Source organism: Mus pahari, chromosome 15, assembly GCF_900095145.1.
Source record: "Mus pahari chromosome 15, PAHARI_EIJ_v1.1, whole genome shotgun sequence".
NCBI lineage: Eukaryota > Metazoa > Chordata > Mammalia > Rodentia > Muridae > Mus > Mus pahari.
In genome coordinates this window covers 67950682-67969260 of record NC_034604.1, presented here as the reverse complement: position 1 = coordinate 67969260, position 18579 = coordinate 67950682, and the positions used below count along the sequence as shown (strand labels likewise).

The window sequence follows — 18579 nt, the reverse complement described above, 5'->3', positions numbered from 1 at the left end:
GTGTGTACATGCATGTTTGCAGAGTCCTGAGGTATATGTGTGTGTGTACATGCATGTTTGCAGAGTCCTGAGGTATATGTGTGTTTGTGTACATGCATGTTTGCAGAGTCCTGAGGTATATGTGTGTGTGTACATGCATGTTTGCAGAGTCCTGAGGTATATGTGTGTGTGTACATGCATGTTTGCAGAGTTCTGAGGTATGTGTGTGTGTACATGCATGTTTGCAGAGTTCTGAGGTATGTGTGTGTGTACATGCATGTTTGCAGAGTTCTGAGGTATCCTCTTTTCACTTTCTGCCTTGTCCCCTTAAGAGAGGGTCTCTCTCTAAACATAGAGCTTACTGTTCTGCTTACACTGACTAGCAGGCTAGCTCCTAGCAGCCATCTGTCACTTCTTCCTGATGCTGGGGTGAAGCCATGCTCAGCTTTTACACGGGCGATGGGGATTTGAACTCAGGTCATTGTGCACGAGTAGCAACATCTTGAGTCACTTGCCAGCCCTCCACCTGGACTTTTTAGTCAGAAAAACAAAACCAAAAACCCTTTCCTTATCTTCCCTTATTTAGTTTGATGATTCCTATTTGAGAAACAGGAAGGATAACTTTTATTATCTCTATTTTATAGGTGTTCTCTGAATAACTGAGGTCGGATGCCTTCTCTATGACAGAATTAGAAATCCCAGATGACTTGGTGCCCTCTGGACCAGGAGCATCTTAGAAATAACGGAGAAACTCAGATGAATTGAATGATATCAGCTCCATCCTACTTACTCCTCTGAATGGATCGACTTCATCCTTACCACATCAAAAACATCCCCAATCCACTGGATTACAATAAGAATAGCTCAATTAGGTTCGTTTTCAGAGGACTAACAAATCCCTTCAAGCTGTTATTGATAAGTCAACAGCTGCCCTGCTGCTCGCTCTGCAGGAAAGTGTGTACCATGAGGCTGTATCGTGAGGGTCTTTCTTGGACTAATTAACCCTGAGTCAGTTATAATGAAGAGGAGAAGGAGACATCAAAGGATGCTCAGCCTGCCTCCCCCAGCAGCCGGTCCCCATCTGTATGATTAGGACATGGACCATGGACAAGGCCAGTTATCTACTGGACTAGAATGGACTATAGTAGACTACTGTTTCTGCAATAAGGTAAGTCAGGAAAAATACCAATTATTTTTTCTTTCCTTGAGACAGGGTCTTACTTTGCAGTCCTTGGATTGCCTAGAAATTGCTATGAAATCAAGGCTGGCCTGGAACTCACAGAGTTCTGACTGCCTCTGCCTTCCGAGTGCTGGAATATAAGGCATGCATTATTGTGCTTGGCTATGTTATTTTTGATATGACTTTACAGTTGGCAAACAAAACAATACCACCCAAAAAGAGAAACCCCAAACCCTTCCTCCACTGCTGCACCGAGCAGTCCCAGTCCCCTCTGGTGGGGTGAAGCAAATGCCTCACTATGGGAAACAGCACCAGTTCAGGACAGAATCCCCACATTCACATTGGACTAAGTGACATTCCACTTTTTCTTTCATTAGATTTAGTTTTTAACTTATTACCTATGTGTGTATGTGTGCCTATTTGAGTTTCAAGGCACCAAATGCCCACACGTACCCATGGAACCCAAAGGGCATCAGATCCATCGGAAACTGAGTTACAGGTGGTAGTGAGCCACCTGACATGGATGAGGGGAACAACCCTGGGTCCTCTGCAAGAGCAGGAAGCACTCTTAACTGATAAGCACTCCTCAGTAGCCCTAAATACCACTTAAAAATATTTAATTTTTAAAAATTTTATGTGAATATGTTTTCCCTGTGTGGATCTGTAACACATGTACGCTGTGCTCATGGAGGTCAGGAAAGGGATTGGAACCTCTGGAACTGGAGTTCCATGCAGCAGTGAGCTGCCATGTGGGAACCAAACATGAGTTCTCTGCAAGCGCAGCCAGGGCTCTTAACTACTAACCCACCCCTTCAGCTCTCAACACTCTTGTTAAAAGTGGCACTAACTTATTTCAGAAGAGAAATTCTACATGAAATTTTCAGTAACAGGTAACTCTGAAACCATGAGTTTTAAAAACACATTACTATACGACCACTGTGCCCTTCCAGATGCCCCCCCACCCCCCGCCCTTCTCTCTGTACCCACCAGCTTTCCACCTCTGCTGGGACTGCAAGGCATATTTGTCACAGTCTTCTCTGCTTATGTTGTATTTAGCAGCAAGGTTCTCTGCAGTCATTCCCATGGGCAGTTTAACATGTTGATCTGTTAATCCTGCCCACAAAGTATCTTCCAGCTATAAGGACATCAGGCAGTGATGTGTTAAAGCATTATCTTTAGAAGGAGTATGCCATAATTTCTTTAGATTTCTATAACAATCACATTGATTATTTCCAATTGTATTTGATACTTCTAAATTGGGATAATATTTTATGTAATCCTTATCCTAGAAACTAGACTTATAGGGGATAAGATTTAAAACAATGTCTCTTTAATGAAGCATCAGAAATTGCACTGTCATGCATTCATATATAAGAATTGGCAGCCAAACTTCGTAAAATGTGAAAGTGATGCTTCTGGTATTGATTTTAAATAGACTGGATTGTTTAAAATTGGGTTTTACTTTCCAAAAGTTATGTTTATGCTCTAATATTGCAAAAAGAAACTTAAAAAATTATGGTTAAATTGCCAGTGTTCCATTGGCTGCAGTTTGCAGTTTGATCGCAAGCTCAAGATTCTTAACTCACCCACATATTGTAATTAGGATGATTGCGAGAACAATAAAAGTTAAAAACAGCTGTGGCCAGTATGGGCCTGCTGCCCCTTTTACACAAGCTTTATTGGATACAGTGGTAGAAGCAAAATTTAACACCCCAAGACTGGAAAGGGGATCTCAGTGAGAATTTATTTGGTATCAAACAGGCTCCTGATGAACTTTTTCAGGATTTGTGGATATGCTACTAAAAACAGCTGGTGGCTACAATTCTGGGACACTGAAAATCTAATATTTAAAAAATATCCAATGCCTCACAGATCAAATGTATATTTCATACCACTCTACACACGGAACTGTAAGTGTACAAGAGGAGAGTGAGGAGTTTCCTCCACAATTGCAAGTGACTGCTTTGGTGAGAAGCCCAACACTGGCACTTAGATAGGGTGTTCCTTCAGCCCCATTAAGCAAGGTCATGTGGTCTGGAGGGAAGAGCAAGAGCTCAACTTTTCCAGCCCCGCCCTTCAGTGACAGGTGCAGCCACACCCAGCTTTTCGTGTGGGTGCTGGGGACTTGGCCTCAGGTCCTCAAGTTTGCACAGCAGATGATCTTACTCACTGAGTCTCTGGACAATGCAGAAAAACACAGGTGGCCATTAGCCCTTCCCTGTGAGCGGGGCCATGTACTATCCTCCTTCGTCATGGGTGCTGCTCCTATGGATAGCTCTCAGAGGTGGAGGAGCACATTTTTTTTTTCTGGACAATTTGATAAAAACGATATATGCAGACTCAGAACTTCCTGTGATGAAGAAACCTAGTCAACAGACACCGCCCCAGAAGCTGAACTCCCACAATCCACAGCAAAAGTCTAGTCCTAAGAATCACTCATGAATCTACTTCTCTTCCTCCTCCACGCTCCCCTTGGTGTCTTTGAGATGGGAAGTATAATCCTGTGTGGATTCAAACACTAAAACTAATGAGGTTTGACACAACCTGTAAATTTTAAACCATACAAATCTTGGTGCTATTCCATGAACAAAGCTGGGTTCAAAGTTATTCTTTTCTCCCTTAAAATGTTATATTATTAAAACTTTTTATATAAATAGAAGAATTTATATAAGATAGTTAATGGTCCAAACCTTGAGATCTAATCCAAATTTGGTTCCGAAGCGCACGTTTCTTACACAGTAGGGGGACTGGCTCATGCTTTCTGTTCCTCCACACAAGACGACCTCAGCATCTTTAGAACAGATTTCCTGTTGAAAACAGACAACAGAATGCCTTCTACTTTAACCAGAGTATGAGTTGAGAAACACAAAGGCTTTATGAATTAGTGGTGACTTAAACAAATATTGTCTTAGCTTATAGTAACCTAAAAAGAAATGTTTAATGCTGTTGAAATGCTGATGTTAAAGAATCTACTTGAAGATACCAGTGGGTAAAGTGAACAAACCTTGAGTAACATGCCTTACATATTTTTTTCTTTTTTTCTTTTTTTCCTTTTTTTTGGTTTTTTGAGATAGAGTTTCTCTGTGTAGCCCTGGCTGTCCTGGAACTCACTTTGTAGACCAGGCTGGCCTTGAACTCAGAAATACGCCTGCCTCTACCTCCCGAGTGCTAGGATTAAAGGCGTGTGAGACAGTCTCATTCTGTAGTTCACCTTTGCTGGGGAGGTGTGGTAAGCCTTCGCCTCAGCCTCCTAAACTCTGAGTTTATAGGTGCAAGCCATACCCGGCTCTAAGGAAAATAATGCTTATTTCAATATTAATCTAAAAAACCCAAAGAGGGGGCTGGTGAGATGGCTCAGTGGGTAAGAGCACCCGACTGCTCTTCCAAAGGTCCCGAGTTCAAATCCCAGCAACCACATGGTGGCTCATAACCATCCGTAACAAGATCTGACTCCCTCTTCTGGAGTGTCTGAAGACAGCTATACTTACATATAATAAATAAATAAATCTTTAAAAAAAAAAAAACCCAAAGAGATACTAACTTCTGGCTTAAACATAGAATAAAGGACACATTAATTTAAAGGTCATAAAAATTGGGGGGGAAATCCTATTAATGGAACTGGTGAACTAGGAGACTCATAAAGAAATCCATTTCATTTTCTAGCTCTTTCTTTCCATCTCTCAGAAAAGATACAAGCAATGAGCTTCTAAGAGGCTGGCATTGTGATAATTAAAGTTAATTCTGGGAGAGCAGGGACACAGTATGTTGTCACAGAGACCAATGTGAAAACAGCTCACGCATTACACTATGTCTGTGTAAATTACCTGGAGGCACTAAGGTCAAAAGCCCTAACTATGAGCACTGTCAGAGAGTACATAAGAAGGCTGCCATACCTGACATCCGCTCACGATGGACTGGAAACCAGAGCCACAAAGTCTGTTGAGGGTGAGGGCCCCAGTCTCTGTTGGGACTCCCACTCGCAAACCCACATGCCTCGCCAGGTACGCTGCATCTGAAGAGCTCTGGACAGGAAAAAGAATTCACTTCATAAGAAAGGCAATAACAATCAAAAAAGTGTGGAAATGCTTTTTTTGCAGCCAGTCTAGCCAGTGAGCTCCAGACACAGTGAGACCCTGACTCAAAACATGACGTGGAGGTATGATGTCCTGATGTCAACCTCTGGTCTCAGGCTAACACATATGCACGCACATGCGCGCGCGTGCACACACACACACACAGTATAAAATGCGTTTTAATACATGAAAGGATCAAATAAATTCAATAAACCATGAAGAACTGGTCCATAGCAGTAAAGTTTTTACGGTGTTCAGTACACTACTCTTTTGTAGAGGTTTGAAATTTTTCCAAATTAAATTCAACAAATTTTGCACATTTATGGGTTAGCAGTTTAAGTGTTGGGTGGAAGGGGAAGGAAATCGTTTGAGCATCAACCAACTTGGTGACTATTTCATTGTTTAGGGGACATCACCTTATTTTATAAACTAATGGCATTGAGCAGATTTTAGTCAATGGGTATTCTTTTGTGGTCATTTCTCTTAAAATATCTTATTGTATGTATTTACCTATTTACCAATAATGAGGTAGTTTATGTGAATATGTATATGACTGTAATACATATGCACATGTGTGTGTATTTGCATGTTGGGTATACATGTGTATGTGCACACATGTACTCATGCAGGGGCCAGAAGTTGACAAAGAGTATCTTCTGCAATCAATGTCCACATTATCTACTGTGGTAGCATCTATTTCTTCAGAGCTCACTGATTTGGCTTCTGTAAGTAGCCAGGTTGCTCAGGGGATCCTGCTTCTGCCTCCCAAGGACTGAGCAGGCCACCATGGTCACCTAGCATTCCCTTAGGCTCTAGGGATCCAAACTCTGGCAGGCACTTTACCCACTGAGCCATCTCTCCAGATCATAAATGAGGAATTTTTACAAAAGAAAAATATATACTTCCCAGCCCCTGCATTAGTATACATGTGCACATACACATGTAAACCCACACATGTACACACACACACATACATGTGCACAAACATCACACACATACATATTCAAATAAACTAGTTCATTATTGGTAGATAGGTAAATAATCTGAGACACTAGGAAGAACACTGGGCTGCAAGTCCAGACCTGGGCTGAAGTGTGGTTTCCAGGCAGCACGGCCTTTGGTGTGGCTGCACCTGTGTTCAGGTGGGAAGGGTCACCTGCAAAGGGATTTTGCATGCCTTTTGTAGAGGCAGGGGCAGAGTAATTTTGATTATTCAAATAGTTAGACTGAGTACAACTAAGTGAAGACTTAATTCTTCAGGCCTTCACAAATGCATTAATATATCCCTACCCCTATGTGCTCTAGTGTGGCTGTCCTGCACGATACGATGCACACAAACCAGCCACCTACTTTGGCTGCTATTTTCCTGAGAATCACTTTCCTTTTGGTTTTATCTTCTCCATGGGCCCTTACAGACTGACTCTGAAGTCAGTTTTAACCCTGAGACACTTAGGAGAGTAGAAAAGCTTATTATAAGAGGAAGAAACCGAACAAGATGTTTGAAAACTGGCATTCTGAGTGTGACTGTGCTCGACTGCCTTGACAAACTCAGTTATAAAGCAATAGGAAAGAGTTGGGCTTGGTGGTGCATGCCCATACTCAGGAGGCTGAGGCAGGAGGATTGCCAGTTTAAGGCGAGGCTGGGCTACACAGCAAATGTAAGGCCAGCTTGGGTAGCTTAGAGAGATTTTGCCTTAATATAAGGAGTGAGCAGCTCTGAGGATGCTCCAGCTCAGGAGTGCAGCACCTGCTTAGCACACAGGAGTCTGTGTTCCCGCTCTCATACAAGGAGAAAAAAAAAACTACTGATTTTAGGAACAGAACAAAGCCGATACCATTTATCACTGGTACTGTTTATCAATGAAGCTGATACTATTTATCACTGATACCATTCATTACTGATGCTATTTATTAATAACACCGACACTACTGAGCAAGCAAGCTGATCCTACTTATTGTGAGAGATTCCACCAACACCGGGGCACAGCAGTAGAGTTTTAGAAGGAGTAAATCTTCCTAAAATAAATTCTAGGAAAATCCCAAACCAAATGTAGCCTATTTCAACTTTGTTTCCTCTAGTGTCTTCTTTGGTCAGTAGCAAAGTCTCCTGTCCCACCACCAAAATAGAAAGGAAGATGGCCTAATATTGAGGATTAATTATTGTCTTAGGGTTTTATTGCTGTGAAGAAACATCATCACCACAGCAACGCTTATGAAGGAAAACTCTTCATTGGTGCTGGCTTACAGCTTCAGAGGTTCAGCACACAGTCATGGGGGGAGGCATGGTGACACGCAGGCAGGGCTGGTGCTGGAGAGGCAACTGAGAGTTTTACAGGTCCGTCTGCAGGCAGCAGGAAGAGAAAGCCATGCTGGACATGGCTTGAGCATCTGACCTCAAAGCCCTCCTACTCCAAGACGGCCACACCTCCTGAGTGCCACTCCTTATGAGCCAAGCATTAAAACGCATGAGTCTATGGGAGCCAATCCTATGCAAACCACCACAGTTAGTAGTTTAGACACAGCAGGCAAAAATGAAAATATAAAATGACAGCACTCTTCCTGCATCTGAAGATACACAATGATGATGGACAGAGCAGAGGTTTAGTCACGGCCTCATGCCTTTCTGTGTCTGCCACTGTTCTCTTTTGATGTGCCAGAGTTCACAGCACTGTCATCTGATATGGTTTAACAAGACGTGCCTCTGGAAGGCGTGTGTGCCAAAAGCTATTCTCAGAGAGGGTGGAAATCTTAGTAGGTGGGGTCTGGCTGGAGGAAGTAGGTTACTTTTCCACTTCCTCTTCCTCTTTCACTTCCTGGCTCCCATGAGATAAGCAGCGTCCTCTACTTCTACCTGAAGCCATAGTCTTGAGAGCAGAAAGCAACGCAGTCAACTTAGTATAGACTGCAACTTTTGAAACTATAGTCCAAAAGAAATCCTTCCACAGCAGAGCATGATGGTCTGCGCTTTCAATCCCAGCAGAAAAGGCAGAGCCCTGTGAGTCTGAGGACAGCCTATAGTGAGTTCCAGGATAACTAGGGCTATGTTAGAGAAAGAGAGAGAGAGAGAGAGAGAGAGAGAGAGAGAGAGGCAGGCAGGCAGAACAAGAGAAATCCTTCCACCTCTAAATTGTTTCGTTCAGGTATTTGTCTAGATGGTTAAAGCAATACACAGAATGTTATACATAGGCTTACAAGTAGGTGACCCCCCATGTGCGTGTGTGCACATGTGCGCAAACACACACACACACAGACACACACACACACACCATCTTTTGTGTTAAATTATAATCTCTTTGATCTACTTTGGATGCCTTACCTATAACAGCTAAACTATTTTTACTATGGTGGTTTAAAAGAAAATGAAGTGGTGCAATTATAAGGGGTGGCCTTGTTGGAGTAGATATGGTCTTGTTGGAGTAGGTGTGGCCTTATTAGAGGAAATGCATCACTGGGATGGGCTCTGAAGTTTCAAGTGCTCAAGCCAGGCCCACTGTCACCCTCTCTTCCCGCTGCCTGCTAATCTGGATGTAGATCTCTCAGCTGCCTCTCCAGCACCATGTCTGCCTGCATAATACCACGCTTCCTGCCATGACAATAATGGACTAAACCTCTGAATTGTAAGCCAGCACCAATGAAATGTTTTCCTTTATAAAAGATGTCGTGGTCACGGTGTCTTTTCATATGATGTCTCTAAGACACTAGGCAATCAGTAAATGGCTGTATTTTTTAAAGGAACACACAGCTTTCAATCATTGTCATAAAAATGATCTATTCTATAGACCACACATGCCAAGGTAGAAAGAGTAAGGAGGTGGCTCATTTTCCACAAGAAAACATGATCAAGCTCCCAGAAGGTGTAGGTGAGCTGTAATTTGGATCTAAAATGTCCCCCAAGGGGTATCTGTGGAAGTCCTGGTCCCCGGCTAAGGGTACTCATCAGGGGTGAACCCATTAAGGGGTAGGGCCCAAAGGAAGAAAACATTAATCACCAGGGACCATGCCTCAGAGAGTAGAGCCCTGGCTCTCAGGCTCTCTTTGTTTCCTGGTACCAAGGTGAAAGAGGCCTTCTCCAGGATGCACTCCTCTCAGATGTGTTTTGTGGTCCCCAGCTAAAGACAAGAGAGGCAAGGGACTGTGGACAGAAACCTCTGAAACCAGGACTGAAAACAGGCCTTTTCTCCTCCAACGCTGACATCTCAGGCATTTTTTCCTTCAGGGACAGGAAGCTGACTGGTATATCTCCTTAAGCAACACATAGAGAAAGCTAACTTATTTCTCCAAAGAGTAGTAGTAAATCTGCTTTTTAAAAAGCATTGAGCTAGGCAGTGGTGGCGCACGCCTTTAATCCCAGCACTTGGGAGGCAGAGGCAGGCAGATTTCTGAGTTCGAGGCCAGCCTGGACTACAGAGTGAGTTCCAGGACAGCCAGGGCTATACAGAGAAACACTGTCTTGAAACCCCCCCCCCCCAAAAAAAAAGAAGCATTGAAGTGGGGCCAGGAAGATTCCCAAGAGGTTAAGAGGACTTGCTGCTCTGCTCTTGCAGAGCACTACCCGGGGTGGCTCACAACTGTGTCTAACTCTAGTTCCCAGGAATCTGATGCCCTTTCATGATCTCCAGGGCCACAAGATACACATGCCCTGCACATATATACACACACACACACACATACATACATACAGGAAAACAAACGCAAAATAAGAAATAAAATACAAAGCATTGAAATGCATTCCAAGTTGGACAGAACATATGCTGCTCTGAGTTTCCTGCCTTTACTCTTCGAGTCAAGTCACAAGGTCACAAATGTAAAAAACTGGTAACTATTAGCTAGTTCCTCATGATAACACAGTAAGGGAATTATTTTCAGAAAATGACCAAAGAAAGCAATAAACGTGAAACCATCCACCCCACTAACCTGCATGACATTGCCCACGATGACACTATCGATGGTTTCAGGTGGAACTTTGCCAGCAGACAGGGCAGCCCTGGCAGCAAATTCAGTTAAGTCAGTAGCAGAGAAGTCCTTGAGAAGACCCCCGTAAGCTCCAAAGGGTGTTCGCTTCGCAGCAACGATAAACACACCTAATGTATGGAGGGAAGAATTGCAAGCAGTCACAAGTTACCCAACACCCCTAATATGTTTTAAGTTATCTCTTCCATAAAATTGCATGGTAAAGGGCAAGTTCCAACTGGATAACTGAAGATCTTTTTTCATTCAATAATGCATAGAACACAGGTGGACCCAGAGACAAAGTGTCCTATGTGCAGGGTCCAAGAGTTACATTGTAAATCTGTTCCCCTTACACAACATTCTTACTTTGCTTACCATGTTAATAACATCTGCCAACTGAAATGCCTTTTCTGTGTGCTGATCCAAATAATCTCTGAACTAGAGGGCATGTACCCTAGAAATACCCTGAAAATTGTCTGAGGTTTAGGACCCACCTCGTAAGAATTCCTTCTGGAACATTCCTGTTAAAAGACTCTTTCTAACTTTTGCTAAGGAACTTTCAATAAGCAGTAGGTCCGTAGACACATAATAAAATGTCTGACTATTCTCCATGCTAAACTGATTTAGATTAATCATCAACCCCAGTTCTATCCAAATTCATCTTAAGAGAGACAGATTTATGCTTTCTAGAATAGACACTGTGCTGAATGACTTACATATATGCCACTGCTTCTGGGGTCACAGGGTGACTCAAAGGACAAGTATCCAAAACCCAGAAGTGTAATTTTTGCTATCACTATCTTTTACTGCATAACAAAATGGGCAGATTTGGTTACCAGTTACGCACAAAATCCCCCTGCAGTTGGCCAATCTAAGAAACCGACCAGACTTTCCCATTCTTTCCCCAGGTAAACAGAGAGCCTTGCTGGGGTCAAGATTATAGCTCAGTGGTAGAGTGCTTGCTTAACATGTGTGAGGCCCTGTGCTCAATCCTCAGTACTGTAAGTAAATTGAAATTTCTGCAATATTTCACTGGGTGTTAACTCCTCTCGCTTTGCTCACACTCTGCATTTCATCTAGCTATAAAGGATACAGGATAATTGTGTATTTATTAATATAAGAATATAAATTTGCAGGCTGCTGATAGCTAAACTGGTATTTTTTATGCACATAAATAAATATTCCTTTCTACTGTTACAAAAAAAACCTTAGGATTGTAGAAATCCAAAACTATAGTGAGTGGAAAGCACTGGGGCGCTACAGCGTGAAACCTGGAGAGTGGTTGTAGCTTTTTCCTTATACTAACTAAAATGTGTACCCCAGCAAGGATGTTTACCTGGGGAAAGAATCCTAAAAGTCTGGAGAGCTTCTTAGATTAGCCAACCGCAGGTGAGTTTTGTGTGTAAATGGTAACCAAATTATTGCACAGTAAAAGATAATAGCAAAAAAGTACAGGCCAGGGTTTGGAAACTTGTCATAAGACACCTACCACGTATAAGAAATTTGACCACTTCCTGGACAACGCGTAATCTTCCCAAGAACCATGAGATGGAGGTGTATAGCTAACAAACACAGAGGGGCTGGTACCGCAGAGGCCAAAGCATCGCAGCATGGGCCTGGGGCCTGTAATTCCAGGCCTGGGAAAGGCAGAAACAGGAGGAGCTGAGTTTGAGACTAACTTGGACTACAGAGTGAGATTGTGTGTGTGTGTGTGTGTGTGTGTGTGTGTGTGTGTCCCATCATCACCAGCAATGAAGGACAGGAGGCAAGAAAGGAATTATATTAGGTATTAAAATATTGACCTATAATTAAGGATATCCAAACATTATACCACTATTGTTGCCTAAGACCAATAATTTATGTGTATGACCTCTTATACAAAACAGACTAGATTTAGCATAAAAATTTTCAGTATCTATTTAAATCTGCTTTGAAAAGCATGCAGTCTAACAGAATGTGGGGCAATATGTGTAGCTTTAATATGCGACAGAGCTACAGCAGCTCTTTACAGATATAGCATCCAGGTGCTTACAGATGATGATGAATATCATTGGTATATTAGAAGTAGTTTGTTCTGGTAACTGGGCTATTTAGAAGCACCACAGCTTCCTGAATAATTGCAACTGTCCTATAAGCCTCCATAGTGAACAGTTTCTGACTATTTTTATTATTCATATTTTTATGTGGACTTGTGTTTTGTCAGTGCTCTTGTGTGTAGAGGTCAGAGGTGAACCCCAAGTATTGTTCTGCAGGTGATGTTCCCTTTGAAAGATAGAGCCTCTTTCACTTTGCCCTGCTGAGTCAGCTAGGCTGGCCAGCCTACAAGCCTGCCTGTCCTTTCTTCCCCAGCACTGAGATTACAAACACACACCACTAAGCCTGTCGGGTGCCATGCTTGTACTGCAAACATCTTATCAAGTGAGCCATCTCATCAGCTTCTCTCTATCTCAGTGTTCCTTTTTTTTTTTGATTTTCGAGACAGGGTTTCTCTGCGTAGCCCTGGCTGTCCTAGAACTCACTCTGTAGACCAGGATGGCCTCAGAAATCCACCTGCCTCTGCCTCCCAAGTGCTAGGATTAAAGGCATGAGCCACCACGCCCGGCTTGAATCAGTGTTCTTTACCTCCTAATGCTGTCTTCCTAATTTCATCAGCTCTAAGTCTGATTTTGGTTTTAGTGTGCTCCCATCTGACCAGCCCTCTCACAGATATCAGTGAAGAACTCACAGCAGCTGAGAGGGCGGGCCTTCCACAAAAACAAGCCAGGCAACATTCTAGTGTGAAGGAGGGAAGCTTCTGGCAGCAGATGGCAACTGCAGAAGGGAGAGTCCATTTTCTTTAAGGGCGTGTGTACTAGCTACATTTCTGATGTTATGATAACATACCATAAGCACCTTGTGGGAGAGTTTGTTTTGGTTTAAGGTTCTAGAGGGATAAGAGGCCATTGTGCTGTAGACGCATGGCAGGAAGCAGCAGGCAGCACAGAGTGAACTGCCATAGAGACAAGGCTGTAAGCTTATTCTCAATCTGTGGGCCACAACCCCTTTAGGGTCACATATCCGATATCCTGCATATCAGATACTTACATTACAAGTCACAACAGTGCCATGATTGCAGGTATTAAGTAGCAAAAGAAATAATTTTAGGTTGGGGGTCACCACAACATGAGAAACTATATTAAAGGGTTGCAGCATCGGGAGGGTTGAGAACCAGTGCTCTCAAAGCCTGGAGTGATATACTTCCTTCAGCAAGGCTACACCTCCCACAAATATCCCTGAACTGGAGACCAAGTGTTCAGATATGTCAACCTATAGGGGGCTTTGACCATTTGGATCATCACAGTGTGGCTGCTGGTCGGTAGACCACACATTTCAGGCCCTACAGCCATTATTATATTGGCAGCACAAATTAGATTCAGTAACTATTAAAGTAAAAGAAAAAAAAAAAAGAAAGGATATGAAATTGGGAGGGGGAAGGGGTGTGAATCTGCGAGGAGCTTGAGGGAAGAGCGGGAGTGAAAATTATTCAAATTGTAAGAAATAAAGAGTTAATAAAAAATATTTTTAAGCTGGGCAAAATATCTGAACACAGTTAATCAAAGAAAACACACAGCTGGTGGACAAGTGCATGGCCAAGATGCTTAGCTCTGGGTCTAAGCAAATCAAAACAATGAGTTACAATGTACAAGGCTCCCATAGCTAAACCCCAATACTGACACCATGGGGGCAGAGTAGCAACTGGAAATCATTTGTTGCCAGTGGAAGACAAGATGAAACACTTCAGGAGACAGTCTAGCAATTTCATACAAAAACCTATCTTAACCACCTGCTCCAGCAATTGTGAGCCTTTGTATTCCCCCAAGTGATTTGAAAGAACACACACGCAGGCATACACACACACACACACATACACACACACAGAGTTTATTTGCAGTTGCCAAAACATGGCAGCAGCTAAAATGCCTTTCAATATGTGGTAAAGGGTCCTATATGCAAAGGAATTTTATTAGGCAATAAAAGAAGGAATCTTTTGTACGGACTGCTAAGTGAAAAACAGCCTGAAACACCACATACTGAATGCTCTTACTAAAGTATCTGGAAAAGGCAAAGCCACAGAGACAGTGAAGAGATGGGCGCTTGGCAAAGGAAATGAATGGCTCAGGGGTAAGGGTGAATACATGGGACGTGGGATTTTTAGAACAAAAAATTACTCTGCACTATGGCGATACATGTTGTTTACACATTTGCCAAAACGCAAAGCACTGTGTGTTGAACAAAGTCTGGACACTGATGTAGACTATGGACTTTGGTAAAGAATAATATGTCAATATTAGCCAATCAATCTTAACATAAAGCCAGGCAAGGTGGTACAAGCCTTTAATGCCAGCACTCAGGAGGCAGAGGCAGGTGAATCTAAACTGTCTCAGAAAAAAACAAAAAACAAAAAACCCAAACCAACCAACTAAAACCAAAACCCAAAACAACAACCCCTGCTCCCGAAGGTACCACAAAAAAGTACTTCTTTTACTTTTTAATAATTACTGAGTCCACTTTGTACTGCCAATACAAAACACTTGGAGTCAAGTCGGGGAGACTGTGGCAGGTGGAGCCTTGCTAGAGGGAGAAGATCACTCAGAAGTAGGCTTTGAGAGCTAACGGCAGTGGCTGTCAACCTTCCCAGTGCTGCGACCCTTTAATGACATTAACAATCAGGTGAAGTGCTATATGGCAATGTCCTGTGCATTCTGTTCCCTCTTGTAAACTCCAAACTGTTTTTTTAAAAAAAAAAGTCTATTATGATAAAAGTGAGTGGGGAAAAGCAGCAGTAGACTCTTCAGGACCCACAGCAATCATGGTGCCCACGAGGGTGCAGTGCCCTCGGAAGCCAGGCGTAGAGTTGGAGGAGTGGGAGTCACAGGCAGCTGTGACCCACCTGATCAGGGCGCTGGGGCCTAAACTCAGGTTCTCTACAAGAGCAGTACCTGCTTTTAACCACCGAGACAACTCTCCAGCCACACAACGAGGGGATTTTAAACATCCAGAAAAAAAAAAAAAAGGCCTCTTAAATACAGGAAAGATGGAATGATCACAGATGTTGACCTTTGCAGAAACAGTGGAAGCTAATTCCATGTTCCATGTTTCTTCAGAAGTTCTTTTCATTTGCCATAATCCAAAAGAATGATCGTGAATTAATAGGGAAATAAGTGGTATCAGTAAAAAAGAATTATGGGAAAATAATTATGAAAAAACAAACCCACCAACTTCCCATTCACCGATGTAACTCACTCCTTACCCGATGACCCCAGACTAGAAAGGTTGGGTCTAACTCTTTTTTTTTTTTTTGTATTTTCGAGACAGGGTTTCTCTGTGTAGTCCTGGCTGTCCTGGAACTCACTTTGTAGACCAGGCTGTCCTCGAACTCAGAAATCCGCCTGCCTCTGCCTCCCAAGTGCTGGGATTAAAGGCGTGCGCCACCACTGCCCTGCTCTGGTCTAACTCTTAGTTCAACTACTTTTTAAAACCTTACAGGTTTCTTTCACAAATCATTTCAACAGCATGCAGATATGTAGATATTTAAAGGTCTACCAAAAACAAAAAAAAAAAACAAAAAAACAAAAAAACCCCTTTACTATCAAATTAAGATCTACAATCTTCGAATTCAGATGCTAAAAACTCCTTAAAAACAAAAGCAACAAACAAAAAAAACCCTTAAGGCAGGAAAGGGACATTGATCCAAAGAACAGGGAGTCGGATTCTCTGAGGTTTTGGCAGGTTGAGCTTTGGACCGGATCGCACGGGAAACACCTCCGTGGGAGGAAAACATGAAGGCTGTAACTTCCATGAGAACTTTGCTACCATAAGTACTGCTTTGTGGAAGCAATTACCAACAACAAGGAAAACTCATCCATTTGTTTCCACATGAAGTTCAGCACCCCCTGGTGGCTGCAGCGGCCTGAACCTTCCTAACCAGTCCTGGCACGTCCACCTACTTGATAGAGGGGTATCAAAACCTTACCTAAAAAGAATGCTCCTCAATGCTCCAAATCTGTTCTTCCCCAGCTTTCCCCCCAAGAGGTATCACCCATCGTAAAGAAGCTTCACAAGACCGAACTTCTTGTCATTTGACATTTCTTTTACATTTACCCACCACGGTCAGTCTGTCTACGTCTTACTGTTAAAGTTCGGGCCTGTTTTCCCTTATTTTAAAGGCAGCGGCGGGGCCGAAAGGAAATCAAGACCGAGAACAGAGGGTGCCCACTGCGTTCGAAATACTTAAGACTGTCTTCTCCCGAGTTTCTGAGAACTCCTGCACAGCGTCCACTTGGTCTCTGCACCACCAAAACGGTTCTTAGGGAAATCTCCTGTCTTTGAGGTTCGGTTTGTGCTCTTTCCTCCTCGTCAACAGACATTCCTGTGTTCTAGCTAAAATTCCACTTCCTGTGATGCACTGAGAGCCTGCACTTGCCTGCAGTCGCTCAAAGTAAAGGAATGGAATAGAAAAGGGAGCGAGGCAGTTTTAAACAGACTACTACTGATTGTTCTGAGGAATCAGGGCACCCAGTGGAAATTCTCTGGAGCTTCGTGGGGAATATTTTCTTCCCCGCACACGCACTTGCGTGTGGCTGAGACCAAGCCTCTGGCTTCGGTGCACATCAGCTCTGCTCCAGACCACCTCGGGTTTCTGGCACGGGTTGGGCTTCCTGCAGAGTTGAATAAGAATTCACTACCACAACAGTGACCTCCAAAGGTCAGGCGCCTAGTCAGCCCTGGTCTCCAGTCTCTGCACTAGAAACTGCACAGAAACCGCTGTCGCCCGTGCCTTCTACGGTGTTTCTCCTTAATGCAAACACTGCCCACCCTGATCCCAGCCCTGGGAGAGGAATGACCTGCACCGACACCTCTGTTTGCTCGCAGAGCCCAGAAGTCGAAGCAGGCCGGGTAGGGGCACCAAGGGCGCTGGGCTCACCTCGTAGCAGCGCCATAGCGAAGCTCGGCTATTCCGCGGGGCTCTCTCAGCAACACTAGGCCACCAGCCCTAACCCAGCCTTAAGAGTGTGGGCGGAGCCCCGAAAGGCCGCACCCCTGCCCTTTCCCCTACTTCCCAATCCTCGCCCCCGAGCCTGGGGGAGACCAAGGTTAGCCCCACTCCATGCCACGTGTGCCCCTCGCCCCTCCTCTAGGAATTTGAGAACGACCTCGGTCGTACACCCCATCTGCCCTATTCCAGGCTTCTAGAAGCACCGCCCGCTCTCTCCAGGACAGGACTGGAGCCAAGAACTCAGCATCATCCCCACCCCACATCCAGGAAAGAACGGGCGGTGGGGGTGGGAGCGGGCGGGGCCCACTGGTGGAGGGCAGGGCCTGTGGGTAGGGGGCAGGGCTGGCGGTGGTGCGGTGGGATTGGCTGCCCTTGCGCCTGCGCAGCCTTCTGGCGGCGGCCTGTGCTAGGTCCTAGCGGCGCGGCGGCCCGTAGCTGGGACGTCTAGAGAAGGGAAGGGGAATATGGTAGAGCAGGAAGCGCCTGGGTCCCTGAGGCAGCCCCGAGTGAGCCCGATGTATTTTCCTTATATGATCAGGCCTCTCGTAGCCAGCGCTGCTGGTTTGGAGCCTGAGAGGATTATGAAAACGTGGCAGGTGATGGGGTCAGGGGACCTGGAGCGGGGAAGCTGAGGGGAGAGGGACCGAGGGAGGGGAGAGGCCAGGCTTGGGGGAGGGGATAGGTTTAGGGGTCCTCACGCCTCCGGCTGCAAGCCCTGCCAATGATGACATGACCACTGCGCAATCTGAGTTCTGGGAACCAGGTGATGGAGTGTGCTGAGAACACTGAGGCCAGGCGAGCTGGAGGCGGTCTAAACCGAGAGAGGGGGCCGGGGCGAGGGGGAAATAGAGCTCGGGGCCCCGGGGCGGCCAAGTGGCCTGACTGAGCGTGGGAACAGGGCGTGGATGGTGCTACCCTTAATCCAGCTTTGTGTACGTTTCGCCGGCTCCCTTGAAGTGGGGACTACCTTTTAAATCTCATCTTTTAATCTCAACTTTTCTCTCTCTCCCGTTTTGTTTTTTTTCTTTCTCGTAACAGGGTTACCTGCTGTTCTGGAACTCGCTCTATAGACTAAGCTAGGAATTATGTGATTCGCCTAAATGCTGGGGTTAAAGGCGAGTTTCACCACACCTGGGTTTAACCACTGTGTGTGTGTGTGTGTGTGTGTGAGAGAGAGAGAGAGAGAGAGAGAGAGAGAGAGAGAGAGAGAGAGAGAGAGAAAACGTTAGACACGTGGAAAGGTTCGTGTTGTTGGGGGAACAAACTGTTTGCTGTTTCACATCTACTCATTAAAACCTTATTTTAAAAAATTGCACGTCTACTTCACCCCGTGATCACTTCATACACACTTTTTTTTTTTT

General features: G+C 44.4%; 1 protein-coding gene and 2 non-coding genes across 3 annotated transcripts in view; 2 read left to right on the top strand and 1 right to left on the bottom strand.

Moving 5' to 3' along the window:
- Positions 1 to 17243, bottom strand: part of Acaa2 (acetyl-CoA acyltransferase 2) — a 30815-nt gene extending 13572 nt beyond the window's left edge. The window contains exons 1-5 of the mRNA XM_021214716.2: positions 17147 to 17243; positions 10147 to 10313; positions 5053 to 5181; positions 3850 to 3966; positions 2147 to 2294 (exon numbers count right to left, since the gene is read on the bottom strand). Of these exons, the coding sequence (XP_021070375.1) occupies positions 2147 to 2294; positions 3850 to 3966; positions 5053 to 5181; positions 10147 to 10313; positions 17147 to 17162 (577 nt within the window). The 5' untranslated portion in view covers positions 17163 to 17243. The remainder of the gene's footprint in view (positions 1 to 2146; positions 2295 to 3849; positions 3967 to 5052; positions 5182 to 10146; positions 10314 to 17146) is intronic.
- Positions 17244 to 17698: 455 nt separating this feature from the next.
- LOC115065596 lies at positions 17699 to 17838 on the top strand. The gene has a single exon (XR_003845359.1).
- Positions 17839 to 17933: 95 nt separating this feature from the next.
- On the top strand, positions 17934 to 18012 carry LOC115065589. The gene has a single exon (XR_003845353.1).
- Positions 18013 to 18579: the final 567 nt, after the last annotated feature.